General features: G+C 32.8%; 1 protein-coding gene across 5 annotated transcripts in view; it reads right to left on the bottom strand.

Moving 5' to 3' along the window:
* The window catches only part of Krit1 (KRIT1 ankyrin repeat containing), a 39,249-nt gene that overhangs the window by 10,080 nt on the left and 3,069 nt on the right, over window positions 1-26,100 (bottom strand). For 3 of the 5 annotated variants that reach the window (XM_040291492.2, XM_005334673.4, XM_013362586.4), the window contains 9 exons: window positions 22,075-22,167; window positions 21,385-21,514; window positions 20,547-20,790; window positions 20,214-20,329; window positions 19,849-19,992; window positions 13,686-13,842; window positions 12,921-13,028; window positions 10,471-10,627; window positions 9,579-9,730 (listed from right to left, as the gene is read on the bottom strand). In XM_040291492.2, the coding sequence (XP_040147426.1) occupies window positions 9,579-9,730; window positions 10,471-10,627; window positions 12,921-13,028; window positions 13,686-13,842; window positions 19,849-19,992; window positions 20,214-20,329; window positions 20,547-20,790; window positions 21,385-21,514; window positions 22,075-22,167 (1,301 nt within the window). Of the gene's footprint in view, window positions 1-9,578; window positions 9,731-10,470; window positions 10,628-12,920; window positions 13,029-13,685; window positions 13,843-19,848; window positions 19,993-20,213; window positions 20,330-20,546; window positions 20,791-21,032; window positions 21,076-21,384; window positions 21,517-22,074; window positions 22,168-26,100 lie in introns of those variants that run through there. The other 2 variants (XM_040291493.1, XM_078040433.1) reach the window with 2 other exon arrangements.

Raw genomic sequence — 26,100 nt, 5'->3', positions numbered from 1 at the left:
TGCTACCCTGGCACAGTGACACCCCCGTTACCTTCAACATCCTGAGGGCAGAATACCAGCTAATAACAGACAATCCCACCCATTGGATGAGAAGAGAAGCAGAAAAGATACCGATCTCTAACCAAAACAATCCCTGTTTCTTCCTTCAAGATTTTTTTTTCTTCTCCCTCTCTATTTTCCTATCCTTACATCCCCAACATATATGAAATCAAGTACTTTGCATGAACTGGGACTTTGAGAACTAGGATTCTGAACAGTATATTATAGTTGTGTTATATACTTTTTTTTTCTTTTTTCCCCACCAATTTCTACTATTTTCATGGTTTTTTATTTTTCTTAATATATATGTGTGTTTGTATTAAGTACTCTACTGTCTTCCTACTTGTCTACCCCAAATTACTTCCCCTTCCTTCTCCCGCTACTAATCTTCCTCTTTAGATTTCTCTTTCACACTTCCTAAGATAAAATAACTCTATATCTTTACCTCTTACCTCCTCAGCATATCATTCTACTCCTCACCCCTGGTTCTTTGTCTACCATCAGAATCTATAAACCCTTTTAGAAACTTACAGAGTATACTGCAGATAATAATTGAATTCACCACTTCTGTACATTGTGACCAAACTATAAACATCATAATAGCAAACATTTGTTTTTAGGGTGCATATTATTTACATTAGGATCTGTTAACATTGTCCTTCACCTCAAAGGAGTGGTATTGGATTCCTATCGAGGCACTATAAGCCGATAGGGTAAAAATGGTAACACTTTGGATCCACAGTTCTAGAAGGGAAGACACACAAGCAATGTGAAAAGACAAAGGAAGAAAGTACCCCAAACAATTCAAGATAACCCACTATTAGAATCCTTGGCCAGGGGCTGGGTTGTGGTTCAGTGGTAGAGCGCTTGCCTAACGTGTGAGGCACTGGGTTCGATCCTCAGCACCACATAAAAATAATTAAATAAAATAAAGGTCTATCAACCAATAAAAAGATTAAAAAAAAGAATCTATGGCCAGCACAGCATAAGAAATGATGAAGAAGGAGTTCAGGATGTATAAAATGAAAATGTTCCGCAAATATAAAAAAAAAAAAAAGATATAAGAAAGCAAATACAAGCAGCAAAAGATCATTTTGTCCATGAGCTACAAAAACAAATACAGGAAGAAAAAGATTATTTCAATAGGGAGACAGAGGCTCTAAAACAAACAAACAAACAAAAATAAAAGAAACAATAAACCAAATTAAAAGTTCAATTGAAAACATCACCAATAGATTAGACCACTTAGAAGAAAGGACTTCAGACAACGAAAACAAAATATATAATCTTGAAAAGAATGTAGACTACACAGTGAAAATGGTAAGAAACCATAAGAAGAACATCAAGAAATATAGGATAGCATGAAAAGACTAAACTTAAGAGTTACCGGAATAGAGGAAGACATAGAGTTCCAAACCAAAGGAATGCACAATCTACTTCATGAAATAATATCAGAAAATTTTCCAAACATGAAGAATGAATTGGAAAACCAAATTCAGGAGGCTTATAGGATGCCAAATGTACAAAATAATAAGAGATCCACACCAAGATGCATTATAATAAAAATGCCTAAAATACAGAATAAGGAGAAAATATTGAAAGCCACAAGACAAAGGAATTAGATTACATATAGTGGGAAACCAATTAGATTATGTGCAGATTTTTCAACCCAGACCCTAAAAGCTAGAAGATCCGGGAATAATATATATCAAGCTCTGAAATAAATGGATGCCAACCAAGAATCTTATATCCAGCAAAATTAAGGTATAGATTTGATGATAAAATAAAAACCTTCCATGATAAACAAAAGTTAAAGAATTAAAACTCGAAAGCCTGCAGTACAGAACATCCTCGGCAAAATATTCTATGAAGAGGAACTGAAAAACAACAATGAAAATCAGAAAAGGGAGGTATTACACTAAAGGAAAAAACTAATCAAAGGAGTAACCAAGTCAAGTTAAATACCAAAAATAAACAAAAATGGCTAGGAATACAAATCATGTCTCAATAATAACCCTCTGTGCGCTCGGTCGAAGAGGACTATTCTTCGGTCAAGGGTATACAAGTAGCTGCTCTCCCTTGCTAGAACCTCCAAACAAGCTCTCAATAATAACCCTGAATCTTAATGGCCTAAACTCACCAATCAAAAGACACAGACTGGCAGATTGGATTAAAAAAAAACAAAGACCCATCAATATGCTGCTTCCAAAAGACTCATAGGAAAAGACATCCACAGACTGAAGGTGAAAGGTTGGGGAAAAAAAAATCACACCACTCACATGGACTGCAGAAGCAAGTGGGGGTTTCTATCCTCACATAAAATAGACTTCAAGCCAAAGTTAATTAAAAGGGATCAAGAAGGATATTTCATACTGTTTACAGGAAACATTCATCAACAAGTCACAGCAATAATAAATTTATATGCCCAAATAATAGAGCATCTTCATTCATCAAACAAAGTCTTCTTAGGTTCAAGAGTCCTAGACCACAACACAATAATTCTGGATAACTTTAACACACCTCTTTTACCAATGGATAGATCATATAAACAAAAGCTGAAAAAAGAAACTGTAGAGCTCAATAACACAATCAATAACTTAGACTTCACTGACATATATAGAATATTACATCTTTCAATGAATGAATACTCTTTTCTTCTTAGCAGCACATGAATCCTGCTCTAAAATAGGCCACAAAACAAGTCTTAGCAAATATAAAAAAGTAGAGATATTAGCCTGCATTCTACCAGACCATAATGGAATGAATGATAAAATAAAAAATAAAAGCTACTCTAATACCTGGAGACTACATTATATGCTACTAAATGAACAAAGGGTTGCAAATGACATCAAAGAGATTAAAAAAATTCTTAGAGGCGAAAGAAAACCAGATACAACATATCAAAAACTTTGGAACACTATGAGGGCAGTCCTAAGAGGAAAGTTCATTGCATGGAGTTCATTCTTTAAAAGAAGAAAAGTCAAAAAATAAATGACTTAACATTAAATCTCAAAGCCCTAGAAAAAGAAGAACAAATCAACACCCAAAGCAGTAGAAGGCAGGAAATAATTAAAAGCAGAGCTGAAATCAATGAAATTGAAACAAAAGAAACAACTGAAAAATTGACAAAACAAAAAGTTTTGGTTCTTTGAAATACTAAATAAAATTGACAAACCCTTAACCATGCTAATGAAGAGGAGAGAGAAAACTACTATCATTCGTGATGAAAAAGGAAATATCACAACAGACACTATAGAAATACAGAAGATAATTAGAAATTATTTTGAAAACTTGTACTCCCATATAATAGAAAATAACAAAGGCTTGAGAAATTTCTAGAGTCATATGATTTGCCCAAACTGAAAGGATGATATACACAATTCAAACAGATTAATTTCAAGTGACAAAGTATAAGACACCATTAGAAGCCTACAAACCAAGAAAAGCCCAGGACCAGATGGATAAACAGCCGAGTTCTACAAAACCTTTAAAGAAGAACTAATACCAATACTCTTCAGGAAACAGAAAAAGAGGCAGAACTTCCAAACTCATTCTCTGAGGCCAATATCACCCTGATTCCAAAACCAGGCACAGACACATCAAAGAAAGAAAACTTTAGACCAATATCTCTACTGAACATAAATGCAAAAATTCTCAATAAAATTCTGGCAAATCAAATACAAAAACATATCTAAAAGATATTCCACTATGATCAAATGGGGTTCATCCCAGGGATGCAGGGTTGGTTCAACATACAGAAATCAATAAATGTAATTCATTACATCAATAGACTTAAAGATAAGAATCATATGATGTTGAGAGCCATAGCCGAAGGGGCCCCAGCAAACTTCCAGCTGCCAGCAAATTTCCAGCTGCCAGCTGATGATTGGCTCACGGCCGCCCCAGCAAACTTCCAGCTGCTAGCTGATTGGCTGGATCACATGGATGGAGCCAAAAGAGTCCCCCAATGAGCAGCTCTGTGGTCTGAAAGGGCAGGAAAACAGCCCAATGAGCATCACCGCAGAGGAGTCAATCAGCTAGCAGCTAGAAGTTTGCCGCTGTGAGCCAATCATCAGCTGGCAGCTGGAAGTTTGCTGACAGCTGGAAGTTTGCTGGGGCCCCTTCGGCAGTGGCTCTCAACAATATGATCATCTCAATTATTGCAGAAAAAGCACTCAACAAAATACAGCAGCCCTTCATGTTCAAAACACTAGAAAAAATAGGGATAACAGGAACATATTGCAACATTGTAAAGGCTATCTGTGCTAAGCTCCAGCCCAACATCATCCTAAATGGAGAAAACTGAAAGCATTACCTCTGAAAACTGGAACAAGACAGGGATGCTCTTTCACCACTTCTATTTAACATAGTTATTGAAAGATGTTATATAGCAATTAGATGAAATAAATTAAAGGGATACACATAGGAAAATAAGAACTCAAATTGGCACTATTTGCTGACTATATGATTCTATACCAGAAGGCCCCCCAAAAATCTACCAGAAAACTTATAGAATTAGTAAATGAATTCAGCAAATTGGCAGGATTCAAAATCAACCCATAAATCAAAGGCATTTCTGTATAACAGTGACAAATCCTCTGAAAAGGAAACGAAGAAAACTACCCCATTTACAATAGCCTCAATAAAATAAAATAAAATACTTGGGAATCAACCAAACAAAAGAGGTCAAAGACTTCTACAATGGAAACTACAGAACACTAAAGAAAGAAATTAAAGAAGACCTCAGAAGATGGAAAGATCTACTTTGTTCTTGTACAGGCAGAATTAATATTGTCAAAATGACCATACTACCAAAAGCATTATACAGATTTAGTGCAATTCCAATCAAAATCCCAATGACATTCTTCATAGAAATAGAAAACACAGTCATAAAGTTCATCTGGAAAAAATAAGAGACCCAGAATAGCTAAAGCAATCCTTAGCAAGAAGAGTGAAGCAGATGGCATCACTATACCAGACCTTAAACTATACTACAGAGCAACAGTAACAAAACAACATAGTATTGGCACAAAATAGACTGGTAGACCAATGGTACAGAATAGAGGATACAGTTATCTTTATTAGACAAAGGCATAAACATAAAAATGTAAAAACATACATTGGAGAAAAGATAGCCTCTTCAACAAATGGTGCTGGGAAAAATGGAAATCCATATGAACAAGATAAAATTAAACAGCTATATCTCACCATGCACAAAACTCAACTCAAAGTGGATCAAGAACCTAGGAATTAAAACAGAGACATGTGTCAAATAGAATAAAAAGTAGGCCTAAATCTCCATTATATCGGATTAGGCCCCTACTTCCTTAATAAGATTCGTATAGTGCAAGAATTAAAATCAAGAATTAATAAATGGGGTGAACTCAAACAAAAGTTTCTTCTCAGCAAAAGAAACAATCTGTGAGGTGAATAGAGAGCCTACATTTTGGGAGCAAATCTTTACCCCTCACACATCAGATAGAGCACTAATCTCTAGGGTATATAAAGAACTCAAAAAGCTAAACACCAAAAAAAAAAAAAAAAAAAACCCAAACCAAAACAAACCAAAACAAAAAAACCCAACAAACAAACAAACAAAACCCAATCAATAAATGGGCCAAGGAACTGAACAGACACTTCTCAGAAGGTGATATGCAACCAATGAACAAATATATGAAAAAATGTTCAACATCTCTAGCAATTAGAGAAATGCAAATCAAAATCATTTTAAGATTTCATCTCACTCCAGTCAGAATGGCAGCTATTAAGAATACAAACAACAGTAAGTGTTGGCAAGGATGTGGGGAAAAAGACACACTCACACATTGCTGGTGAGACTAAAAAATAGTACAGCCAATATGAAAAGCAGTATGGAGAATCCTTGGAAAACTTGGAATGGAACCACCTTTGAACAGCTATCCTACTCTTCGATCTATTCCCAAAGGACTTAAAAACAGCATACTACAGGGATACAGCCACATCAATGTTTATTGTAGCACAATTCACAATAGCTAAACTGTGGAACCAACCTAGATGCCCTTCAGTAGATGAATGGATAAAAAAAAAATGTGATATATATATATATATATATATATACATACACACACACACACACATACACAATGGAATATTACTCAGCAATAAAGAGGATAAAATTATGCTAAGTGAAGCTAGTCAATCCCAAAAAACCAAATGTCAAATGTTTTCTCTGATGTAAGGAGGCTGATTCATAGTGGGGTTGGGAGGAGGAACATGGGAAGATTAGACCAACTCTAGATAGGGAAAAGGGGAGGGAGGGCAAGGGAGGGGAAAAGGGGAGGGAGGGCAAGGGAGGGGAAAAGGGGTGTAAAAAAGATGGTGGAATGAGATGGACATTATTACCCTAAATACATGTATGAAGACACAAATGGTGTGAATATGTTTTGTGTACAACCAGAGATATGAAAAATTGTGTTGTATATGTGTAATATGAATTGTAATGCATTCTGCTGTCATATATAACAAATTAGAATAAAAAATTAAAAGAAAAAAAAAACCAGAGATGGGAAGACCATTCTAAACTAGGAATCTAATGATAAGGTCAAATACAAAGTATGATCCTTGACAGATCGTTCAGGTGAGAGGCTATAAAAGACTTTTTGAAACAATTAGGAAAAATATTAATTTGGATATTAGCTGTTATTATGGAAATATTTTATTAGGTTGAAAATGGTATTGTGGTATGTAGGTATGTCCTTTAGGAAATGAACACTAAAATAAGTAGGAATGTGTCATGATATCTACAACTCAATTTAAAATGGTTCACAAAGGAAAAAGAGACAAAGGAAATGTGGCAAAAAATTTAACAATTAGTCAAATAGATAGAATATAATGTGAACTGTAATCACTTTTCAACTTATGTAGTTTTTAAAAAATTTCTCGAGATAAAATGTTGAAAGACTGATGGAGAGCTTATTTTCTGGTATAAACTGACAAGAAAATTAGAGAGTCTGAGTAGATAACAACATATACAATTCCCTATGTTAAATGAGTGTTAATCAACCTCTGTTCTTTTCTAGTGAAATCAAGCTGTTTTCATTCTAAGAGAATGATGCTAACCAATAAATATAATTCTTCATTTTTTCAGATGATACAAATAGGAATTTCTCAATTATACAATGAGTGAAAGGACAAAAATATTTTAACAGATGATCATGATATTCTGTATTTGCCATAAGAATTTACTAAGCACTGCTTTTTCACTTGAGTCCACTTTATTTTATAGTTTAATTATGCATTTGTTTATCATCCAATATTATCATTAATGCTCCTTCTATCAACTTTTAAAATATTGCATGACTGGAGAAGGTAGATTGGGTATACTTAGATTACTTTATGAAACTAGGGGCTGGGGTTGTAGCTCAGCAGTAGAGCGCTCGTCTAGCATGTGTGAGGCAACTGGGTTCAATCCTCAGCACCACATAAAAATTAAATAAATAAAATGAAAGGTATTGTGTCCAACTACAACTAAAAAATATTTAAAATATTATGGAACTAATATACTTTTAAAAATTATAGTAGTATACCCAACATAAAGTTTGTCATTTTACCAAAAAAAGTGAATAATTAAGTGGCATTAATTACATTCAAAATTCATGCTACTATCACCAACTGCACAGCTTTTACATTAACAGAAACTCTATAACCATTAAGATGAAGTGGATCCAGGCACGGTGGCACATGCCTGTAATCCCAGTGGCTCAGGAGGCTGAGGCAGGAGGATAGTGAGTTCAAAGCCAGCTTCAGCAACAGTGAGGCACTAAGCAACTCAGTGAGACCTTGTCTCAAAATAAAATACAAATAGGGCTGGGGATGTGGCTCAGTGATTAAGTGCCCCTGAATTCAATCCCCAGTACCCCTCTTCTCCCTCCCCAAAAAAGAATGAGCAGAGCTGGAGGTATAGCTCAGTGGCAGAATATATGTTAGCATGTACAAGGTCCTGGGTTTGATCCCTAGCACCCCAAAAGAAACAAACCAAAACCAACCAAAACCACCGCTCCCCAGCAAAATCAAACCAAACCAAACAAAAACCCTCCCCAGCTCCTCCACTGATACTTTTAGTAAGCTCTGATCTACTTTCTATTTATGAATTTGCCTTTTCTAGATAATACAATGTAAGTGGAATCATACAACAGTAGTGTTTTGTGTCTGGCTTATTTTACTTAATATAATGGTTTCAAGATTCATCCCTGTTGTGGCAAATATTGAACTTAATCCCTTTTTTTAACACCAAATAATATTCTGTTTTATGTATATACTACATTTTATTTGAATTCTCATCTACTGGACACTTAGTTTGTTTTCACCTTTTTAGCTATTATATATAAGGCTGCAATGAATAATGGCATATAAATATGTTTGTTTTCAATTCTTTCACATTTTATACCTAGGAGAACCTATGGTAATTTATGCTTCAATTTTTGACGAATCACCAAACTGTTTTCCATGTGGCTATAGTATTTTATGTTCTATCTGCCACATACAAGGGTTCCAATTTCCCCATTGTTCAAGAACCATATGTTGAAGAGACTATTTTGGCACCCTTGTCAAAAAACAATTGGTCACACGTGTATGGGCTAATTTCTGAACTCTCAATTCTATTCTATTAGTTTATATCCTAGAATACTACCAAAATGTTTTGAACTTTGTAGCAGTATGGTTTAAAATTGGGAAAGGTGAATCTCCTAAGTTTATTCTTCTCTCTTCAAGATTGCTTTGTCTACTTGAGGTCCTTTGTAATTACATATGAATTTAAAGGTCATCCTTTAAATTCTGTAAAAAAGGCTTTGAAATTTTATTATGGATTGTATTAAGCCTGTAGATAACTATGCTAGTATTGACAGTTCAACAATATTAAATATTCCTCTCCTTGAACATGGGGATCTTTCTAGATATTCAGGTGTGTCTTAGTTTTTCAACATTGTTTTTTTTATTTTCAGTGTTCTTTCCCGTAACTCTTTCAAAATTTACATAACTGATTAGCCCTTTTTAAAATTCATACTTCCTAACTATTCCTCCCACCAAAATTATTTTTTATATAAACTGTTTCACCCAATTGCTATTTTATTAATTATTTTTTGGTGTGGGGGGTTGCTTTCCTCTTTCTTTTTATAAGAAAAACAATTAAAAAAATCTTTAAGATAATGGAATAGAAAGGAAAAAACTACTAACCAAGAGGCCATTTTTAAAAAATATTTTTTAGTTGTCAATGGACCTATATTTTATTTATTTATATGTGGTGCTAAGAATCAAACCCATTGCCTCACACATGCTAGGCAAGTGCTCTACTACTGAGCCACACAACCTCAGCCCTAACCAAGTGTTTTATAAGTAGACAAATGAAACTCTATTAATCACAACAAAGATATAAGGACTGAATATAAAAACAGAAGTAAAACTCTTTGGTACAGGAATAGTGCAATTTCTGCATGTAGTGCCTATAATAGGAACCTAATAGATTTTGTGTATTTAAATGACCATAAAAAGATTTCTAAACAAACCTTTTTTTCAACTTCCAAAGGAAGTCTCACATCTCTTCTTAGGAAAAGCTGTGGTGATTCTCTTTGGGGATCCAAATTAGTCAATTCAGCAAGTATTTCTGGCCAGTCACGAACATGTTGCAAAGGTTTATGATAAGGCTTGAGCTGAAGGCCTGAAAAACATCTTTCCTTTTATAAATGATAATGTAAAAAAAATTATTATGCCAATGCATATAAAAATTTTATTCTAAACTATGGGCACTTAAGTACTGAATATATATAAATTAAAAGTCTAAATTTAAATCACTATTTAATCATTACTATTACCTAATTTGTAGATAACTGCTTGTTTTTAATATAAGAATAATTCATCTAGCAAATTTATCAAATTTTTAATTCCATTATAACCTATTTAATTATATCACAATCAATAAAATTTTGTGTCAAAGATACAATTAAACCATTAGGTAACCAACCTTTATCAATTAAATTCTTTACCTATGCAATACTTTGTGTGGGAAAAAACGTATATATATGCATTTATTTATACACACACATTAACTTGTTGTTAACTAGAAAGGTTGACTGGAAAACTAATGTAAAGAAAAGAACATGTGGATTATTTTGAGAGAGTTAATATGAACAATACATTTAATGGCATTCAAATCAAATGTTGTTGCAGGAGAAGAAAATTTTTGGTTTTTACTAGTTACAAAATGCTTTGAATGAAGGAGGGAAGGGGCCTTAAGGGCTCACCTGTTTCAGCAGTTTGAACACTAATAATTTATACAAAAGAGAATAACATGGTATTACTTAAAATTTAAAGCAAATGATAAATGTTACATTGAAGTTTACCATTTTATTTCCAAAAAGGAATAATGGTGTTTAAACAATAAAATAAAAACTATCTTACTTAGGTTTTCTGAACAGATCCAAATAGTGAAATACTGCTGAGTTTCTTGAGAGAGACGCATTCCTTCCATTATCTGCTGTACTGTGGTATTATTCCCATGCTTCAGTTCTACAGAACGGTATGATCCATCCATTCTATATATTCGAACTTTTTCATACTAGGATAAGGAATGATAATAAATTAGGAAAACTGCTTAAAAATTACCTAACACAGTCCAATAAAACACTTTACTTTTAACTTCTAATCTTTTAGAATAGATTTCTAATACAAAAATATCAGAAAGCTGCTTCAAATGAGAACTTGTTAATAATATTTTAAAACATTTTACTTCCATTATTTATATTTTATAAATTATTTTCTTCTGAATGTTCTGTCAAATAATTTTGGGCAACTAAAGAAAATGGTTCTTTAAAATTCAAATTCTTCTGGGAGGATGTTTCATAGTTGTTAATGTAAAAGGTAAATATATGGGAAATATAGACTTGGTCACTGAACTAAGTTTTAGTCAAGTACTCAATAAGTATAATGGGTCATAAATCATACTGAAGATATGGTAACTTGTACTGAGAAGTCTTTTATAACAAAAGACTCTGAAGGTAAAAGTTGTAGAACAACAAATTTTGACTAGCTTCCTTCCTTTAATTCAGAAAAACTCAAATAAAAGTATTATAGGAAGTACCTGATGCTCCCAAGTAACTTCTAGGCCAAATCATTTTGGACTGAAGTACTTGATTCCTCTTCTTATCCATTCAAAATATAAAAATTATGCCAGAAATAAAAATGTGTTATAACTATACAGTTAGAAAATTAATTGTAATGAAGTGTAACATAAGGTATCTCTATTGCTTATCATTTCTTGTCTCAGTCTTATGGTCTTAGAATAGTATTTTGACAAAATGTGTATGTGTGGTGAGTCTGTATGTAACATTTCCTAATGGAAGACATTATGTGTTCCTTACCATTTTCAAGAGTATTCCATGGTGTTAGATTCACAGATATACTAAATAAATACTTATTGACTAGTTGATGGTTAGTATCTAGAAAGGCTCGGGAATATCAGTTACATATGTTGGTATAAACCTTTTTATCTGGTTTTTAAGTTTTCAAATAGTTTTTAAATTAATAATAGTTTTATAATCACTATAACTTTTAGGCATAACAATTTCTTCTTATTGTAAATTCCTCTCCATTCTTGCTTTTGTTTTGTCTATGGTGCTGGGGATGGAACTCCAGGGCTTTGCACTTGCTAATCAAGTGCTCTATCAATGAGCTATGCCCCAAGCCCTCTTCTCCATCTTAATGTCAATGCTAATTCTAAATTAAACTTTAATCTTTATAATACAATGTGTATTTGTCATTAGATTTATCAGTTTATTTTGGGCATAATTAGCTGGGAAGACTAGGTTGAAATAGCAGAAAAATAGAGCTAGGAAATCACCTATTTCAACTTTTGTGAGGGGGAGGAAGTTTTCACTAACTTGCTGAGACTAAATTAATAAATTATGTTCAATGCTGAATTTACAAATATAAAATGTTGTTTAGAAGGGCTAATACAGAAATATTCTTCAATGAATAATCAGAATTATTTTACTCAAAACATCAAGTTACATTTGTGCATCATTGAACATTTTAGTTGATGACATACGTAATGCTATATACAATACAGCCTACGTATATAAAAGGCTATATATGATATCTAGCTTTGTGTAAAAATACTTTGTTGTTCACATAATGATGAAATTGCCTAATGATGCATTTCTCAGAATAAATCCTTGTTTTAGAATGATTATATTGAGGGCTGGGGATATAGCTCAGTTGGCAGAGTGCTTGCCTTGCATGCACAAAATCCTGGGTTCAATCCCTAGCACCAAAAAAAAAAAAAAAGACTATACTGGAAATTAGAGATTATACTGGAAATTATGTTTTCTTCTTTTTTTGGTGAAAGAGACTGAACCCAAGGTCTTGTGCTTGCTAAGCATGAACTCTATCACTGACCTACATCCCTAGTCCCCAAATTAGATTAATTATCTTGGAAGTTTTATTCATTTTTCCAGTTCATTTGGTTATATAAAAATAAATATTCAGCCAGGTGCAGTGGCACATGCCTTGTAATCTCAGCAACTCAGGAGGCAGGAAGATCAAGAGTTCAAAGCCAGCCTCATCAACTCAGTTTGCCCTAAGCAAATTAGTGTGAGACCCCATTTCAAAATAAAGTATTAAAGGGCTGGAATATGGCTCAGTGTTTGGGCACCTCTGGGTTTAATCTTCAGTACCAAAAAAAAAAAAAAAAAAAAAAAGTTCAAATGTTAAGAACGACAACAAATTTAATACATGAGTTTTACAACAGTAAGGAGTCATCTAAGCTTGTATCCTTTCACTCTTGCCACAGGTCCTTAAATTATCTATCAATTTAAAAGCTACGTTTGACTATTGATAAATGTAATCCTTACTGGTTTGTTAATGGCTTCCTTCAACAATTTTGCTGCTTCTTCCCAGTTGTTTTGTTTGTTTTCTTCACAAATATTTAATGGGGATCTTCCTTGTTGGTCTGTTATGTGCTAAAAATGTGGGAGAGGTAAGGAAAAAAAGACATTAAAAATAGTTTTCTAAGGGAAAACATTCAATTAATCAGAATTTCATAAAAAAAGATTAATGCAAAGTGTTAAGTAAATATTAAGGCTACAACGTACATATTCTATATCAAACAAGAATTGCCAAAGTTAAAAGACTGAAAGCACTAGTCAATGAGATTATTGATTTTTAAAAGTTCTGATACAGATACAACAGTTTTTGTTATGTTTTTACTTTGCCCTTTAGAAACACTTGTTACTATGTGGATAGACCATCTTTTTTTCTTTCTCAAGACATTTTTTGGGAAATAGAATATAAAATGAAAAGTGGTAAAAATTTTATGATTCTGGTAAAGGGTAGTGGTAATGGTTCCACAATAATGTGAGAATGTACTCAATGCCACTGAATTGTGAACTTAAACGTAAATAAAATCATAAATTTTACATGAGGTATATTTTGTCAGGATAAAAAAAACATTTAAAATGTATGCTCAAGAGCACAGCTCATACATAAATATTACTTAGTCTATAAAATGAAATTTATTTTTATTTTTTAGCTGACCTTTCAAATGTACAATGGAATATTTCAGTGTCATTACATGTTATTTACTGCTTGGGATGGGGATAAATAGGGAAATAACTTACTCTGTCAACTTCTGGATGGTTTAGGAGAATCTGTACTATTTCAGCATGTCCTCCTCCAGCAGCAAAATGAAGAGGAGAACTCAGCTGTCCATTTAAAAGGTTTGGATTGCACTTTCCTTTCTCTAATAATATACGAGTGGCCTCAACTTTTCCATACCTACAAAAAAAAAAAAAAAAAGGAAAGAAATCTAAGGCTTTTCTAGGACAGATAGTAAAGCATTAATGGATTAAAACTCTGACAAAAAATGCTCTCAAGGGTTAGGGATTTTTTATTAATTATTTTGGCTCAATTCTATTTCTGATCAATTGAGAGAAAATATAACCAAATATAAAATAAAGAAGGTGATGGAGAAACACTCCATATAAAGTACAAAAGTTATAAATTAGGAATTTATTTAATTTTTAGTTAAAAATAGGTTAAGAGAAGTTGGGGATACAGTATAGTGGTAGAGCATGTGCTATCATATGCAAGACCCTGAGTTCAATTCCAGCACCAAAAAAGGAAAAAAAAAAAAAAAAGGTTAGAATCAGAAAGTAAGTCTTATGGGAATGTTTTACATGTAGGTCTGACCATGAATTACAAAAGAGGCCCAAAGACCATCCTATATGTGGGTGCTACATTAAACTATGTGGAAGACACAAAGATACAATACAGAACCCTGCTCTGAAGGGTTTAATTAATCAGGCAAGACATTAACATGGATAAATTACATAATTTATAACTTTTGTACTTTGTACTGTTAGATTTAAGAATTTAGGATAACAACACAAATGGGACTTCACAACTGTCAAATCAAAATGGCATGTATTTAATTATTTAAAACATTCGAAAAGATGAATGAGTTTTGTCTTTTCAGGAAGTGTTTTGAAAGAGCAATTTGAACAGATTTGAAATAAGAAAGAACATAAGAAATGTTAAAGGGAGATAAAATATTTTAGGTAGCGGGGAAAGAGTAAGGAAAGCAAGGTCTCAGAAGAGTACAAAGCATGTACCAGACATAGTGAGTCAACATCTTGATTACAGCCAAAGATTTATGAACATTGCAATCAGAAGCAATGGTGAAAAATAATCTGTTGTTTTGAAAGAAGAGGATGGAAGGAGAGAAGGTGAATGGAAATTTGGTTTTAGATATTTGAAGGCAAACAGTACATATTAGAATTGATCTGATTTGCACTGAACGTTTTTCCCCTTTCACAAACCCTATGATTTTTCTATACTCTGAATTGTTCACTTGTATCCTACCCCTTCTTATTCATGTGACTTTTGCTGGTGTTCTCTGCTATCAACATGCTCTTCTATTCTTCCTCATTTTGTTCAGATTGAATTCTATTAATCCTTTGAAACGGTTTAGGATAAATTTCTCTATATTCCTAATAATACATTTCAGCATTTTATTTTTGTTACTCTTATGGGACTCACCTCATTTTAACTAATTTCATTCTTATTTATATACTTCTTCTATTACCCTGGAAGTTCATTAAGGGTAGAGATAATGTCATTGCATTCTCCAAAATGCCTTATGCACAAAAGATGCATGACTAAACTGTTAAGTAGGCAATTGAAAACGCAGGATTGGTTCTCAGAAGAGAGGCAAAGGCTTAGAATATCTATCTAGATTATGTACAATCATTTAACTGAAATGAATTACTATTAAGGTTGGAAGAATAGATAAGATCTTTCCGAGAGAGAAGTTAGAGAAAGATGATCCTCTTAGAAGAATAAATGCATTTTGAAACAGCCTTTCAGGGAAAGTCATAATTCGGGAATAATCCTAGAAGTAATAATAAAAATAATTAATACAAACACGAATTTGAAGAATGAGAAAAATGAAGCTTGAAGTCAGTTAGGTAACTTGTCCAAGTCTCATAGTTACTAGCCAGAGTTAGAATCTGGTTTTCTGAATCTTTGTAGTTTCCACGTTCCTATACATGCCTGGATCATAGAATGGAGGCCAATATTTCATTAATAATAGTGATAGATTAACAATAAAATCTTGCATTTATTTTAACTTTTACTAAAGTCTCATTACACTCTTGCAACTCCAATTTGTTCTTAGAATAAAGGGGCGGTCAACAATATGCAGGGCAGGGAAAGATTAAAAACTCAGAGAAGGTAAAGAATGTTTATGAAGATTGTGACACAGAAAACAAGAGAATGTGGCCCATTCACCTTTGAAGTGGCTTTGAAAGGAAGGAAAGAAACAGGACAGTAGCTAGAATAGGTAGCAAGTTCAAATTAAGGTTCTTTACATGTAGGGACAGAGAATCATGCATGAAGGCAAGAGCAAAGAAAGTTTGAAAAAGAAAATGATGCCAGGAGCAGTGGCACATGCCTGTAATCCTAGTGGCTTGGGAGGCTGAGGCAGGAGAATCAAGAGTTCAAAGCTAGCCTCAGAAATTTAGCAAGGTGCTCTAAGCAACTTAGTGAGACCCTGTCTCTAAACAAAATACAAAATAGGACTGGGGATGTGGCTCAGTGGTTGAATGCCTCCGAGTTCAATCTCTGGTACAAAAAAAAAAAAAAAAAAAAAAGAAAGGAAATGGTGATTTGAATGGGGAACAGAATGGAATTTTGCATGCATTATCTTATACAGAAGATGAGAAGATGTATGGAGACAAAAACATCATTGGGGTAAAGAAGTACATTTCTGTTTTCACCTTTCTTTGAAAATAGGGAGTAAAAGAGTATAGGGAGTTATGAAAGTTAAGAATGAAAATAGTGAGCATTTACATATTTAGGAGTAGAAAGCTTTAGAGTAGTTTGTAGGGGAAGACCAAAAGCATGACAGAATGAATGAAGCAAAGCTAAGCTACAGTGAAGACCCCAATGAAATCAGATGGATTAATTCATAGTGAGCCTTATCATCTCATAGTTCTAAAAATACTTTCTGGCAATGAACTAATGCCTAAAAGTACTATCAGAGAAAGAAGACAGTGATTTGATCCAAAATAGAGAGTCTGGCATAGAAAGGGCAAAGAGGTGACAAAATATGGGCTATGAGACATTTACAAGTGGTGACACATTGACAATATGGAGTAAAAGTCAATTTAAATAATTTGAGAAAATGATAACTCTATAAATTATGTATTTAGGTGCCTGATCACTGATTAAGGAATTTTAACAGCTTTGAGCAATCCTAGGGGTGATATAATTAAATGATCCTCAAAAAGAGATCCAGAAATGCATAAGGACTGCTAAAAAATTTTCAGAGTGTCTTCTAGGTCAATATTTTCATAATAATAATACAAGATAGAATTTGCCCTTTTCATTCTCATTTTCTTCTTAGTATGAAGTTTTCTAGAAGCTATGTGACATGTTTTGCAACATATTAAAGGCAGAAGCAGATTTAAGATGTAAGAGTCTATTAAATAAAGACAGTAAGAGATTTGTATAAACAATACCACTCTTCTCATTAATTTTTTTATTCTGGAAAATATGGCACTTTTATAAACTTGTATTATGCTAATACATATGTTTATTATTTTAAAATGCATTAATAAATATTTAGGCTATTTTTGTTTTCATTTTTAATGTAGTAAATAACATTAATTCCACATAAACAAAAAAGAACTCTTTGTTGATCCTATAAGTTTTAAAAGGAAAAATAGGTTCTGAGACCAAAAAGTTTGAAAAGTACTTATCTAATCAAAACCATCATTGTATTTACTTACTTATTTTTGGTACCCGAGTTGAACCTAGGGGCACTTAAACACTGAGCCACATCCCCCAGTCCAATTTCCTAGTTTTTATTTTGAGACAGATTCTTGCTAAGTTGTTGAGGCTGGCTTGAAACTTAAAATTCTTTACCTTCTGCCTCCCAAGTCGCTGAGATTATAGGAGTATGCCAGCATGCCTGGCTTCATTTTATTTTATTCTTTTTCTTTTCTTTTCTTTCTTTCTTTTTTTTTTTGGTACCAGGGGTTGAACCTAGGGGTTCTTAACCACTGAACCATATCCCCAGCCCTTTTTATTTTGAGACATGGTCTCACTAAGTTGCTTAGGGCCTCACTAAGTTGCTGAGGCTGGCCAGGAACTTGTGATCCTCCTACCTCAGAACTCCTGAGCGGCTAGGATTAAAAGCCTGTGCCACCACACTTGGCAAATACCCTCATTTTAAAGATGAGAAAACAGATCAAGAGGAGTAAAACATTGTTTAACCTTATAAAGACTGGACAAGCCCCAAAGTTTAGGCTGTGATAGTTCAGTGTCCCCTCCTAGATCATTGTACTGAATAAGAGTATATTCCAAAATAAATTAATTTAAATTCTTAACTAAATAAACCATTCTTTATTCAAATTCATACCAATCAAATGATGCATCTGATTAAAAGTATTGAAAGGTGACCCATACTATGGTCTGGTGATCGGTACTTCTAGGAAAATTAATTTTATCAAATTTTCCTTGGTGTACTCTATTAACAAGAAGCTGAAATTAAAATACTATAGCTTAATAAGTTTTAAAATGAGACACCAACATCTTTACATTTTAACATTTTCTTTCTTTTTTGGGGGGGAGTGCTGCAGATTGAACCCAGGGTGTCATGCATACATGCATGCTAATAAGCATATACTCTGCTATTAAGCTATCACCTCAACTACAACAATATTTAATAAAAGCCAACTTTATTAAGTGCTTATTGTGTCCTCAAAGAACCCTATCTTCTTTTTTCTTTTTTGATATAATGCTAATGACTGAACCTCAGTATGCTAGGCAAGTGCTCTACCACTGAGTTACACCTAGGCCCTGTATTTTCTTTTTTAATCTTAGGAAAAGTATCATTTTGAAGTCCATCTTATACATAAGGAAACAAACCCTTAAAGTAGTTAAGTAACTTGGCAATGGTCATACTTTTAGGAATAACAGATGTGATTGAAACTTAAATACCTTCCAAAATATGTTAAATGCTAGACTAGTGCTTTTATGTAACATGTAGTTGAAAACACTACCATTTTTTTATTAGAGAAGAAAAAATATCTCCTGCCATAAACTACAATTCACTGCCTTGGCCTTTCCCAATCCCACAGTGTAGATGTTTGGGGTTTGATCTATATGCTATACCTTTTTGTTTATCTACAGGTAAAGCATGCAATTTCTTTTAGTATTATTTACATCATCAGTATTTATCAGTAATCTGAGGCAACAACTAGTAGATAACCTAAGCATGATTTAGGGTAACCCTAAATATAAATATAAAAATTTCCCAAACGGAAAACATAAGAGCAAGTTTACCAAATAAAAGAGCTTATTTTTAAGAAAACAGAAAAAAAAAATACTTTAAAAGCAACTAAATTTAGATACTTGATCACAAATATTAGAATTAGAGAAATCAAAAGAATTCTGAATTGGAATGAACTCTAGAAATGGTCAAGTTATTGTATTTTACATACAGATAAATGAACTAAGATGCATATACGTGAAGTTCCTTGCTTAACATTGCACAGCTAAGATATTGTGGACAATTAACGGTTAGTAAGTAATATGGTACTATACTTTAAACAACAGGTCAAAAATAACTTTCTCATAGAAAAAAATTATAATATAATCATGTTCTTTTGAGACAATGGGCATTCTGTTAACTACAGCCACCAATATTGAAAACTCAGCCCAGCTAAGGGGAAATAGTATATTATGTGAAAAGAGTAGGACAGAAAGAGCTACATCAGGCAAGTAGTGTTAAGAGCTAACTCCAATTCTTTTCAAACCCCCACATTTAATAAAACGGAAGGTTCTGATTCTAATGAAGGTTTCTGATAACCACCATTTCCCAAAGAATGAAGAGGATAATTTCCTATGTTATTAACACATTCAAACTTTATAATAAGGATAAAATAATACAACATAAACCCAATATAAAACAAAAGACACTGCAAGGTAAATAAGGGACCTTGGGTTCAGCAGTGACATTTACTAGTTATTAACTATCCTACGATAAGACTTGATGATCCCTATTAACAATGGCAGTACTTTCCCCATGGGTCAGACCTTGCAATTCTGAACAGTAGCACATACATAGTAATCACAAGATCAAAACAGAAAGCTCAGAAGGCAACCATAGTGGAAAAAAGTGTCTGGAATGATAATAGTCTTTTTGATAAGATATATTAATATTTAATACTAAGAATTTATTCTCTCTAGAAAGAAAAGAATAAGTAATTCATTTACCAGCATGCATAATGAATGGGTGCCCAGTGGTCACTATCTAATTGGTTGACTGAAAATCTCTCATTGAGAAGACGGCTTAGTAATTCTGAATCTCCTTCACAGGCACTTCGATGAAGAGGAAAATCATCTACCCACTGTCGTTCTCTAATTATTAAAAAGAAAGTAAAAAAATGCAAACAGCATTGTTTAAATTGAAATTGTTTCAAAACAAATGTGACACACTTATTAAAGCTATATATAACTGAGAAGCTATAAGTTAACTATTAACTAGGTTGCAAAATTATAGCACGTATTATTTTAAATAATATTTTAATACTGTAATATATTTTTAAGGTTAGCAATATGGAGTAAAACCAAAAAAGTACTTGTCTTCTGTGACACTGCTCATGCTTCTCTGCCATTTTTCCTGTTTGGGAATTTGTATTTTTGAGTAGTCTGGAGCTCCTAGACCAAAGTATGGATTTATTACCACTTTATCTACCTAGAAAGTAGAAAACAAAACAAAAAGAAAAACTTCTTAAGAGCTTTTAATAATTGACCTTTATGTATATAAATACAGCATGGATATCATCTTAATGTTTGTTTACAAATAACTATACACACACACACACACACACACACACACACATACACCTCAGAAAAAAATTACACTTGACATGAAATGACTTTTGAAACCAAAGCCAAAATTCAACTCTTACCCGATTTGTATATTGAAGATCTGATCCAAACAAAGGGTTATAAATACAGGTATCTGCTTTCTCTAGGGCTAACATTTTACTCTTTATTTCTAATGCACTATAGCCCATATGTAGTGAGTTTTCTGCCTGGCCTGCTTCAGTAGCATATGCAGGGTTTATGACATTAGTTTTTATACGCTCAAGTGGAGAAGGTCGGAATAAAGCTGGAATAAAGTGAGACTGTGCATGACGTTCATCTAACCACCTGGCAAAATAGAAAAAAAGAGGTAGTAAAAACACTTGTTCAAAAATGAAGATGAAAAGGTAGACTATTAATTCTAATATGTGATATTTTCTAATATTACACTTGGATTTTTATAATCTTCATTAGTGTTGGCTAAGTACCTCATTTGTTAATAAAACTTTTGTTAATAGACACAAGTAAACAATTTTTAAAAATGTATATGCTATAGTAATGATAAAAACTCCTTTCAAAAAATGAAGTACCTTCAAAATTTACACCACTGAGATGTAGGTGATAAGAGTCCTACTGTTAGAGAAAGACAAAGGGAGAGATTAAATGACTTATTAATAAGAATATCTAAACACTAAATCCAGTTTTGTAACAGAAGAATCTTAATTCCAAGGTCAGGGCAGTGTTTGTTATTTTTTAATAAAATTAACATGCTCTAAACAGATAAGCCAATCTTGCCTTGGGTGGTTTTAATTTTTATTTTATAATTGAAAAACATACCATTTCTTAATACATATATTATTTTAAAAGTGTCTATATTGGACTAATTTCAAGTATAAACATGTATTTGATTAATTAAAAAATATATTTAATGGTACATCTTACTTATCCAAGGCTATTAACATTCTTGCTGTAAGTGTTGCAAAGTGAGTACTGGATTCACTACAGACTCGCATAATATCCTGTAAGCAGTAAAATATTGGGCATCCTGGAGTATATGTATATTTAGTATTATCTGAAAAAAAAAGAAGAATGGTGCCATCATAAAAAGGGTTATATCTACATTACAAAGTGAGTCATATTATACATTATATCTATGTAATATAAATATTACAAATACTACAATTGGGCAGTATATTTTAGAACTATTATTGACATTTCTTATCCTCAATAACAAAATAGGCTTTGATCATAATCTGTTTATTTCCCAGAATACTTAAATATCTATTTCTATTCTATCTACAGTATATCATTTGAAAAATTCCTGATTTTAACCTAAGTACTTTTAATCTCAATTATACCTTCCCTCCTCACTTTTCCATCCCATTTAAAAAACAGAAATAAAAGCATCACTGGTTAGCCAATAATGCTTGTATACTAACTAATATACAAAGCCAAGAAGATATACATTAATTTGAAATTGAAACATTTTTGACAAGTCAAAATTTTTTTCTATGAACTTAACATGTATTTTATAACAGTATCCCAATAGTAACTATAAATGCAAACTTCTAAGTTCCTCAATAAACTTTCACTTAGCATCTAAAGTACATAAATATAAGATAGAGATTGTACCTTTGACAACTGATGGAACAATAAATAATGATGCTTCTCTGCCCATCTTCTCTCCATCCAGAGGAAATTTCTTCATTAGTACCACTCGTTTTCCTAATCATTTTAAGAAAGGCAGCAAAGATAAAAATAACAGACTTTTTTTTTTTTTTTTTTTTTTTTTTGGTGCTGGGGATTGAACCCAGGGCCTTGAACATATGAAGCAAGCACTTTACCAATTGAGCTATATCCCTAGCCCCAAAATAACAGACTTTTAAGTCTGATAAATTAACTCACAAATTAGAAAATAAATCTTTAGGAATTACGGATATAGCTCAGTAGTAGAGCACTTGTCTTAGTTTAGGCAAGGCATAATATCTGTGTTTGATCAAGAACATAATATCTGTGTTTGATCCCATGTACTGCAAATAAAAAAATAAGTTTAAAAAGAAAAGAAAAAAATTTTAAGACAACATAAGAGGAACTGAAATATGCTTAAAAATCAGTTTTATTACATATACAAATAAAAATAATAATTCTGATTATACAGGATCATCCTGTAGTAAGCTAGTACATTTAAGGTCATAGTTTTTTTTTCTCTTTTACTAGAAGAGAAGTTTCCTATGCATAGCAAGGAAAACTGTTCTGCTAAGGACTGAGAAAGCAGGTCCAACAGCAAGGCATCCTGTAAGGTCAACAAACATACTTCCTGACTCAGCTCTGATAAAGGTGGTAATTTTATTACAGTCTGGGTTCACTGAGGAAGAGTAGTATATGAAAGTTACAAAATCTTAAATGGTAGCTCTTTGTTATTTAAATACTCATCTTCCATCCTCAATATTAACTTTTATTAGAATCTGATTGGGCTACAAACTAATGTTCTGAGTCGTAATCACAATTCTTGAGTCTGTTTACCTTAATTTGGCATTAAGTGGGCCATCACTAATAAACTACTAATCTTATACTCTAAAACCCCTCATTGTCTAGGTTCCTTTGCTATGATATTTATCAAATTTATCAATTTCTGATCTTCTCCCCTCAAGAAATACAATAGCTAGCAATGGGATGCCTCTGTGGATAAGTAGTTAAACAGATAAATAATTTCATGTATTCATAAAATATCAGTTAGTATTTCTAGTTTTTTTAATATTTATTTTTTAGGTGTAGTTGGACACAATACCTTTAATTAATTAATTTATTTTTTATGTGATGCTGAGGATTGAACCCAAGGCCTTGCACATGCTAGGCAAGCGTTCCACCGCTGAGCTACAACCCCAGCCCCATTATTTCTAGTTCTTAAGGCCTTTTCTATTATAGTCCCCAAAATTATTTTTCAAAATGGACACTTGTTCAAAGTATAAATGTTAGATATAGAATAACATTCTAATAAATGTTGAGGCACTATTTGTTTTGTCTTTTTAAAAATTTTTTTTTAGTAGTAGAAGAACATAATATCTTTATTTATTTTTGAACCCAGTGCCTCACACGTGTAGAGGCAAGTGATCTACCACTGAGCTATAGCCCCAGCCCTCTTTTGTCTGTCTTGAGGTCTCCTATTTACTTGATCCTTCCTGCTTTGCTGCTTTCCCAGATCTGGTTCAGATTTACTGTTGAACTGCCTATTTTACAAATCATATCTGTAACTATGAGATCTGTTGTGGAAGGAAAAAAAGGCACTGACTTCAAAATGAGATGTGAGGGTTTAGTTCTAATTCCTCAATTAACAGCAACATGCTCTTTATAGGTGACAACCTATATCTGCATTTCTAATTACAGTTGTGAAAATGTCCATATACCAACTCACAGGACCAATTAAAGAATTTCAGGAATAAATGTAGTAGCAAAGCATATAGAGTACTACACAAAATGCAAAGCATACCTACTGCTACTATAGTTGTTTGTGATTTCCATGTGACACTTATACAATGAATCATTGGGACATAGCACCTGCTTATTAGCATGTGTGAGTTCCTGAGTTTCATCTCCAACACCAAAAACAAATAAAAACCCAAACTAATACAAAACAAAACAAAGACCCCCCAAACCCTTAGACATTTACAAAAGCTCAATTGAAAAGGAGATTAATAGTAAATTCCTCTATTTGTGTTCATTAAAAGCTGCCTGAAAATATATTAGTATATTTTATTGTCTAAATGGGTAAAATTTTGCTAGGCATGCTTCATTTATAATTATTCCTAAGGGAAACTGCCTAGTACTCTGGGCCAGGGGAATTTTTGTTAATACTGACACCTCTCCCATCCACTTTTGGGCGAATGAACCTAGTAGCAAAGGTTGGCTTATGCACAGCAAATTATTACTTATCTATTTCAGCTCAAATACCTCACAGACTAATCAGATTTCTGTCTCATGGATTCAGTCTCAGGATAAATCTTGATAACTATAACAATTTGGCAATCATGGAAGATAAAAATTTGACAGAGAAGTCAAAGGACTAAGGTAAAAAAGACTGGCAAATTTGTGATATCCACAGTCTTTCACACACTTTAATCCCAAAAGGATGTTCCTCTTTTCCCTCATCCTGCTTCTTTCCCCCTAGGGTAAAAATGGTTTCTAGATCATTTTATTAAAAAAAAAAATCCAATAATCAGGGAAAAAGGATTCTTTTTGTGAGATTCAGAATATATATCAAAGATCTGCAAAGTTATGGAGGAACTTCTTACAATCTTGAGTTATAACAGAGTCCCAACTCACAAAAACCCTTAAAGTTCTTCTGTAGAAGTAACCTATTCGAATCATATAATAAAGTGAATGGTACCTCAGAAAGTCATAAGACAGCTTATAGCTCAGCTAAATTATGTCTAGAAAACAATTTGGAAAAAAATTAACAAATCATAAGACCTGGCTATATGTCTGCAACAAATAATCTTTACTAAAACAGGTGAATCAGACACCTAATTTCTACAGGGGAACAACGACAAAAAACTGAATAAACTTTAAAAACCAAAAGCAGACACAGAGAGGTACTCTTTATCTCACTAACAATTGGTTTCAACTTCTTTTTGATTGAAGCAAGCATTATCTTTTTAATTATGATGCCTGAACCTTAGGCATAGTTTATAGTTTCTGTAATTTCTGACCACTTTTGCTTGTTAAAAGGATATACCCTGAGAAATTGGGTCATCAATTTTTAATCACTTTTACTGTCTATACATTATTTAATATTTTAAATGGTGCCTCAATCTTTCAAGGTTAGTATGTCTACACATTAGTTTCACTCTTAGAAAAGGGACTTATTTCTATGGCCAAATGGAAAGAAAATCCCTGCTATCTGGTAACTTCCAGGATTTCCCATAATCCATGAATGTTAACTTTTACTTAGTTATAGATAGAGGTTTATAATTTCTCTTGTACTGGAGTAGAAACATAAAAATAATAGTTCAATGATACTTACCTAGAAAACTAAACTTTCAGCAAATGTAATTTGTAATTGATTATAGTTTTTATTTTTAAATATTTATTTTTTTAGTTGTCATTGGACACAATACCTCTATTTTATTTATTTATTTTTATTTGGTGCTGAGGATTGAACCCAGTGCCTCACATGTGCAAGGCAAAGCATTCTACCGCTGAGCCACAACCCTAGCCCATAGTTTTTTTATTTTTAATTGATTTAAAAAAAAATGACAACAGAATGCATTACAGTTCTTATTACACATATATATACCACAATTTTTCATATATCTGTTTGTATATAAAGAATTTGATACCCAATTCGTGTCTTCATACATGTACTTTGAATAATGATGTCCATCTCATTCCACCATCCTTGCTAATCTCCTGCCCCTCCCTTTCCTTCCCACCCCTCTTCCCTATCTAGAATTCATCTATTCCTCCCATGCTCCCCCTCCCTACCCACTATGAGTCAGCCTCCTTATGTAAGAGAAAACATTCAGCATTTGTTTTTTTGGGATTGGCTAACTTTACCCAGCATTATCTTCTCCAACACCATCCATTTACCTACAAATGCCATTGTTTTATTCTCTTTTATTTCCTGCCCATAGTTTTTAAATCACTACTTCATTTCCTTTC

Source organism: Ictidomys tridecemlineatus, chromosome 2, assembly GCF_052094955.1.
Source record: "Ictidomys tridecemlineatus isolate mIctTri1 chromosome 2, mIctTri1.hap1, whole genome shotgun sequence".
NCBI classification, from domain to species: Eukaryota; Metazoa; Chordata; class Mammalia; order Rodentia; family Sciuridae; genus Ictidomys; species Ictidomys tridecemlineatus.
The sequence above is the reverse complement of the archived record's forward strand: the minus strand, read 5'-3'. Positions and strand labels throughout refer to the sequence as shown.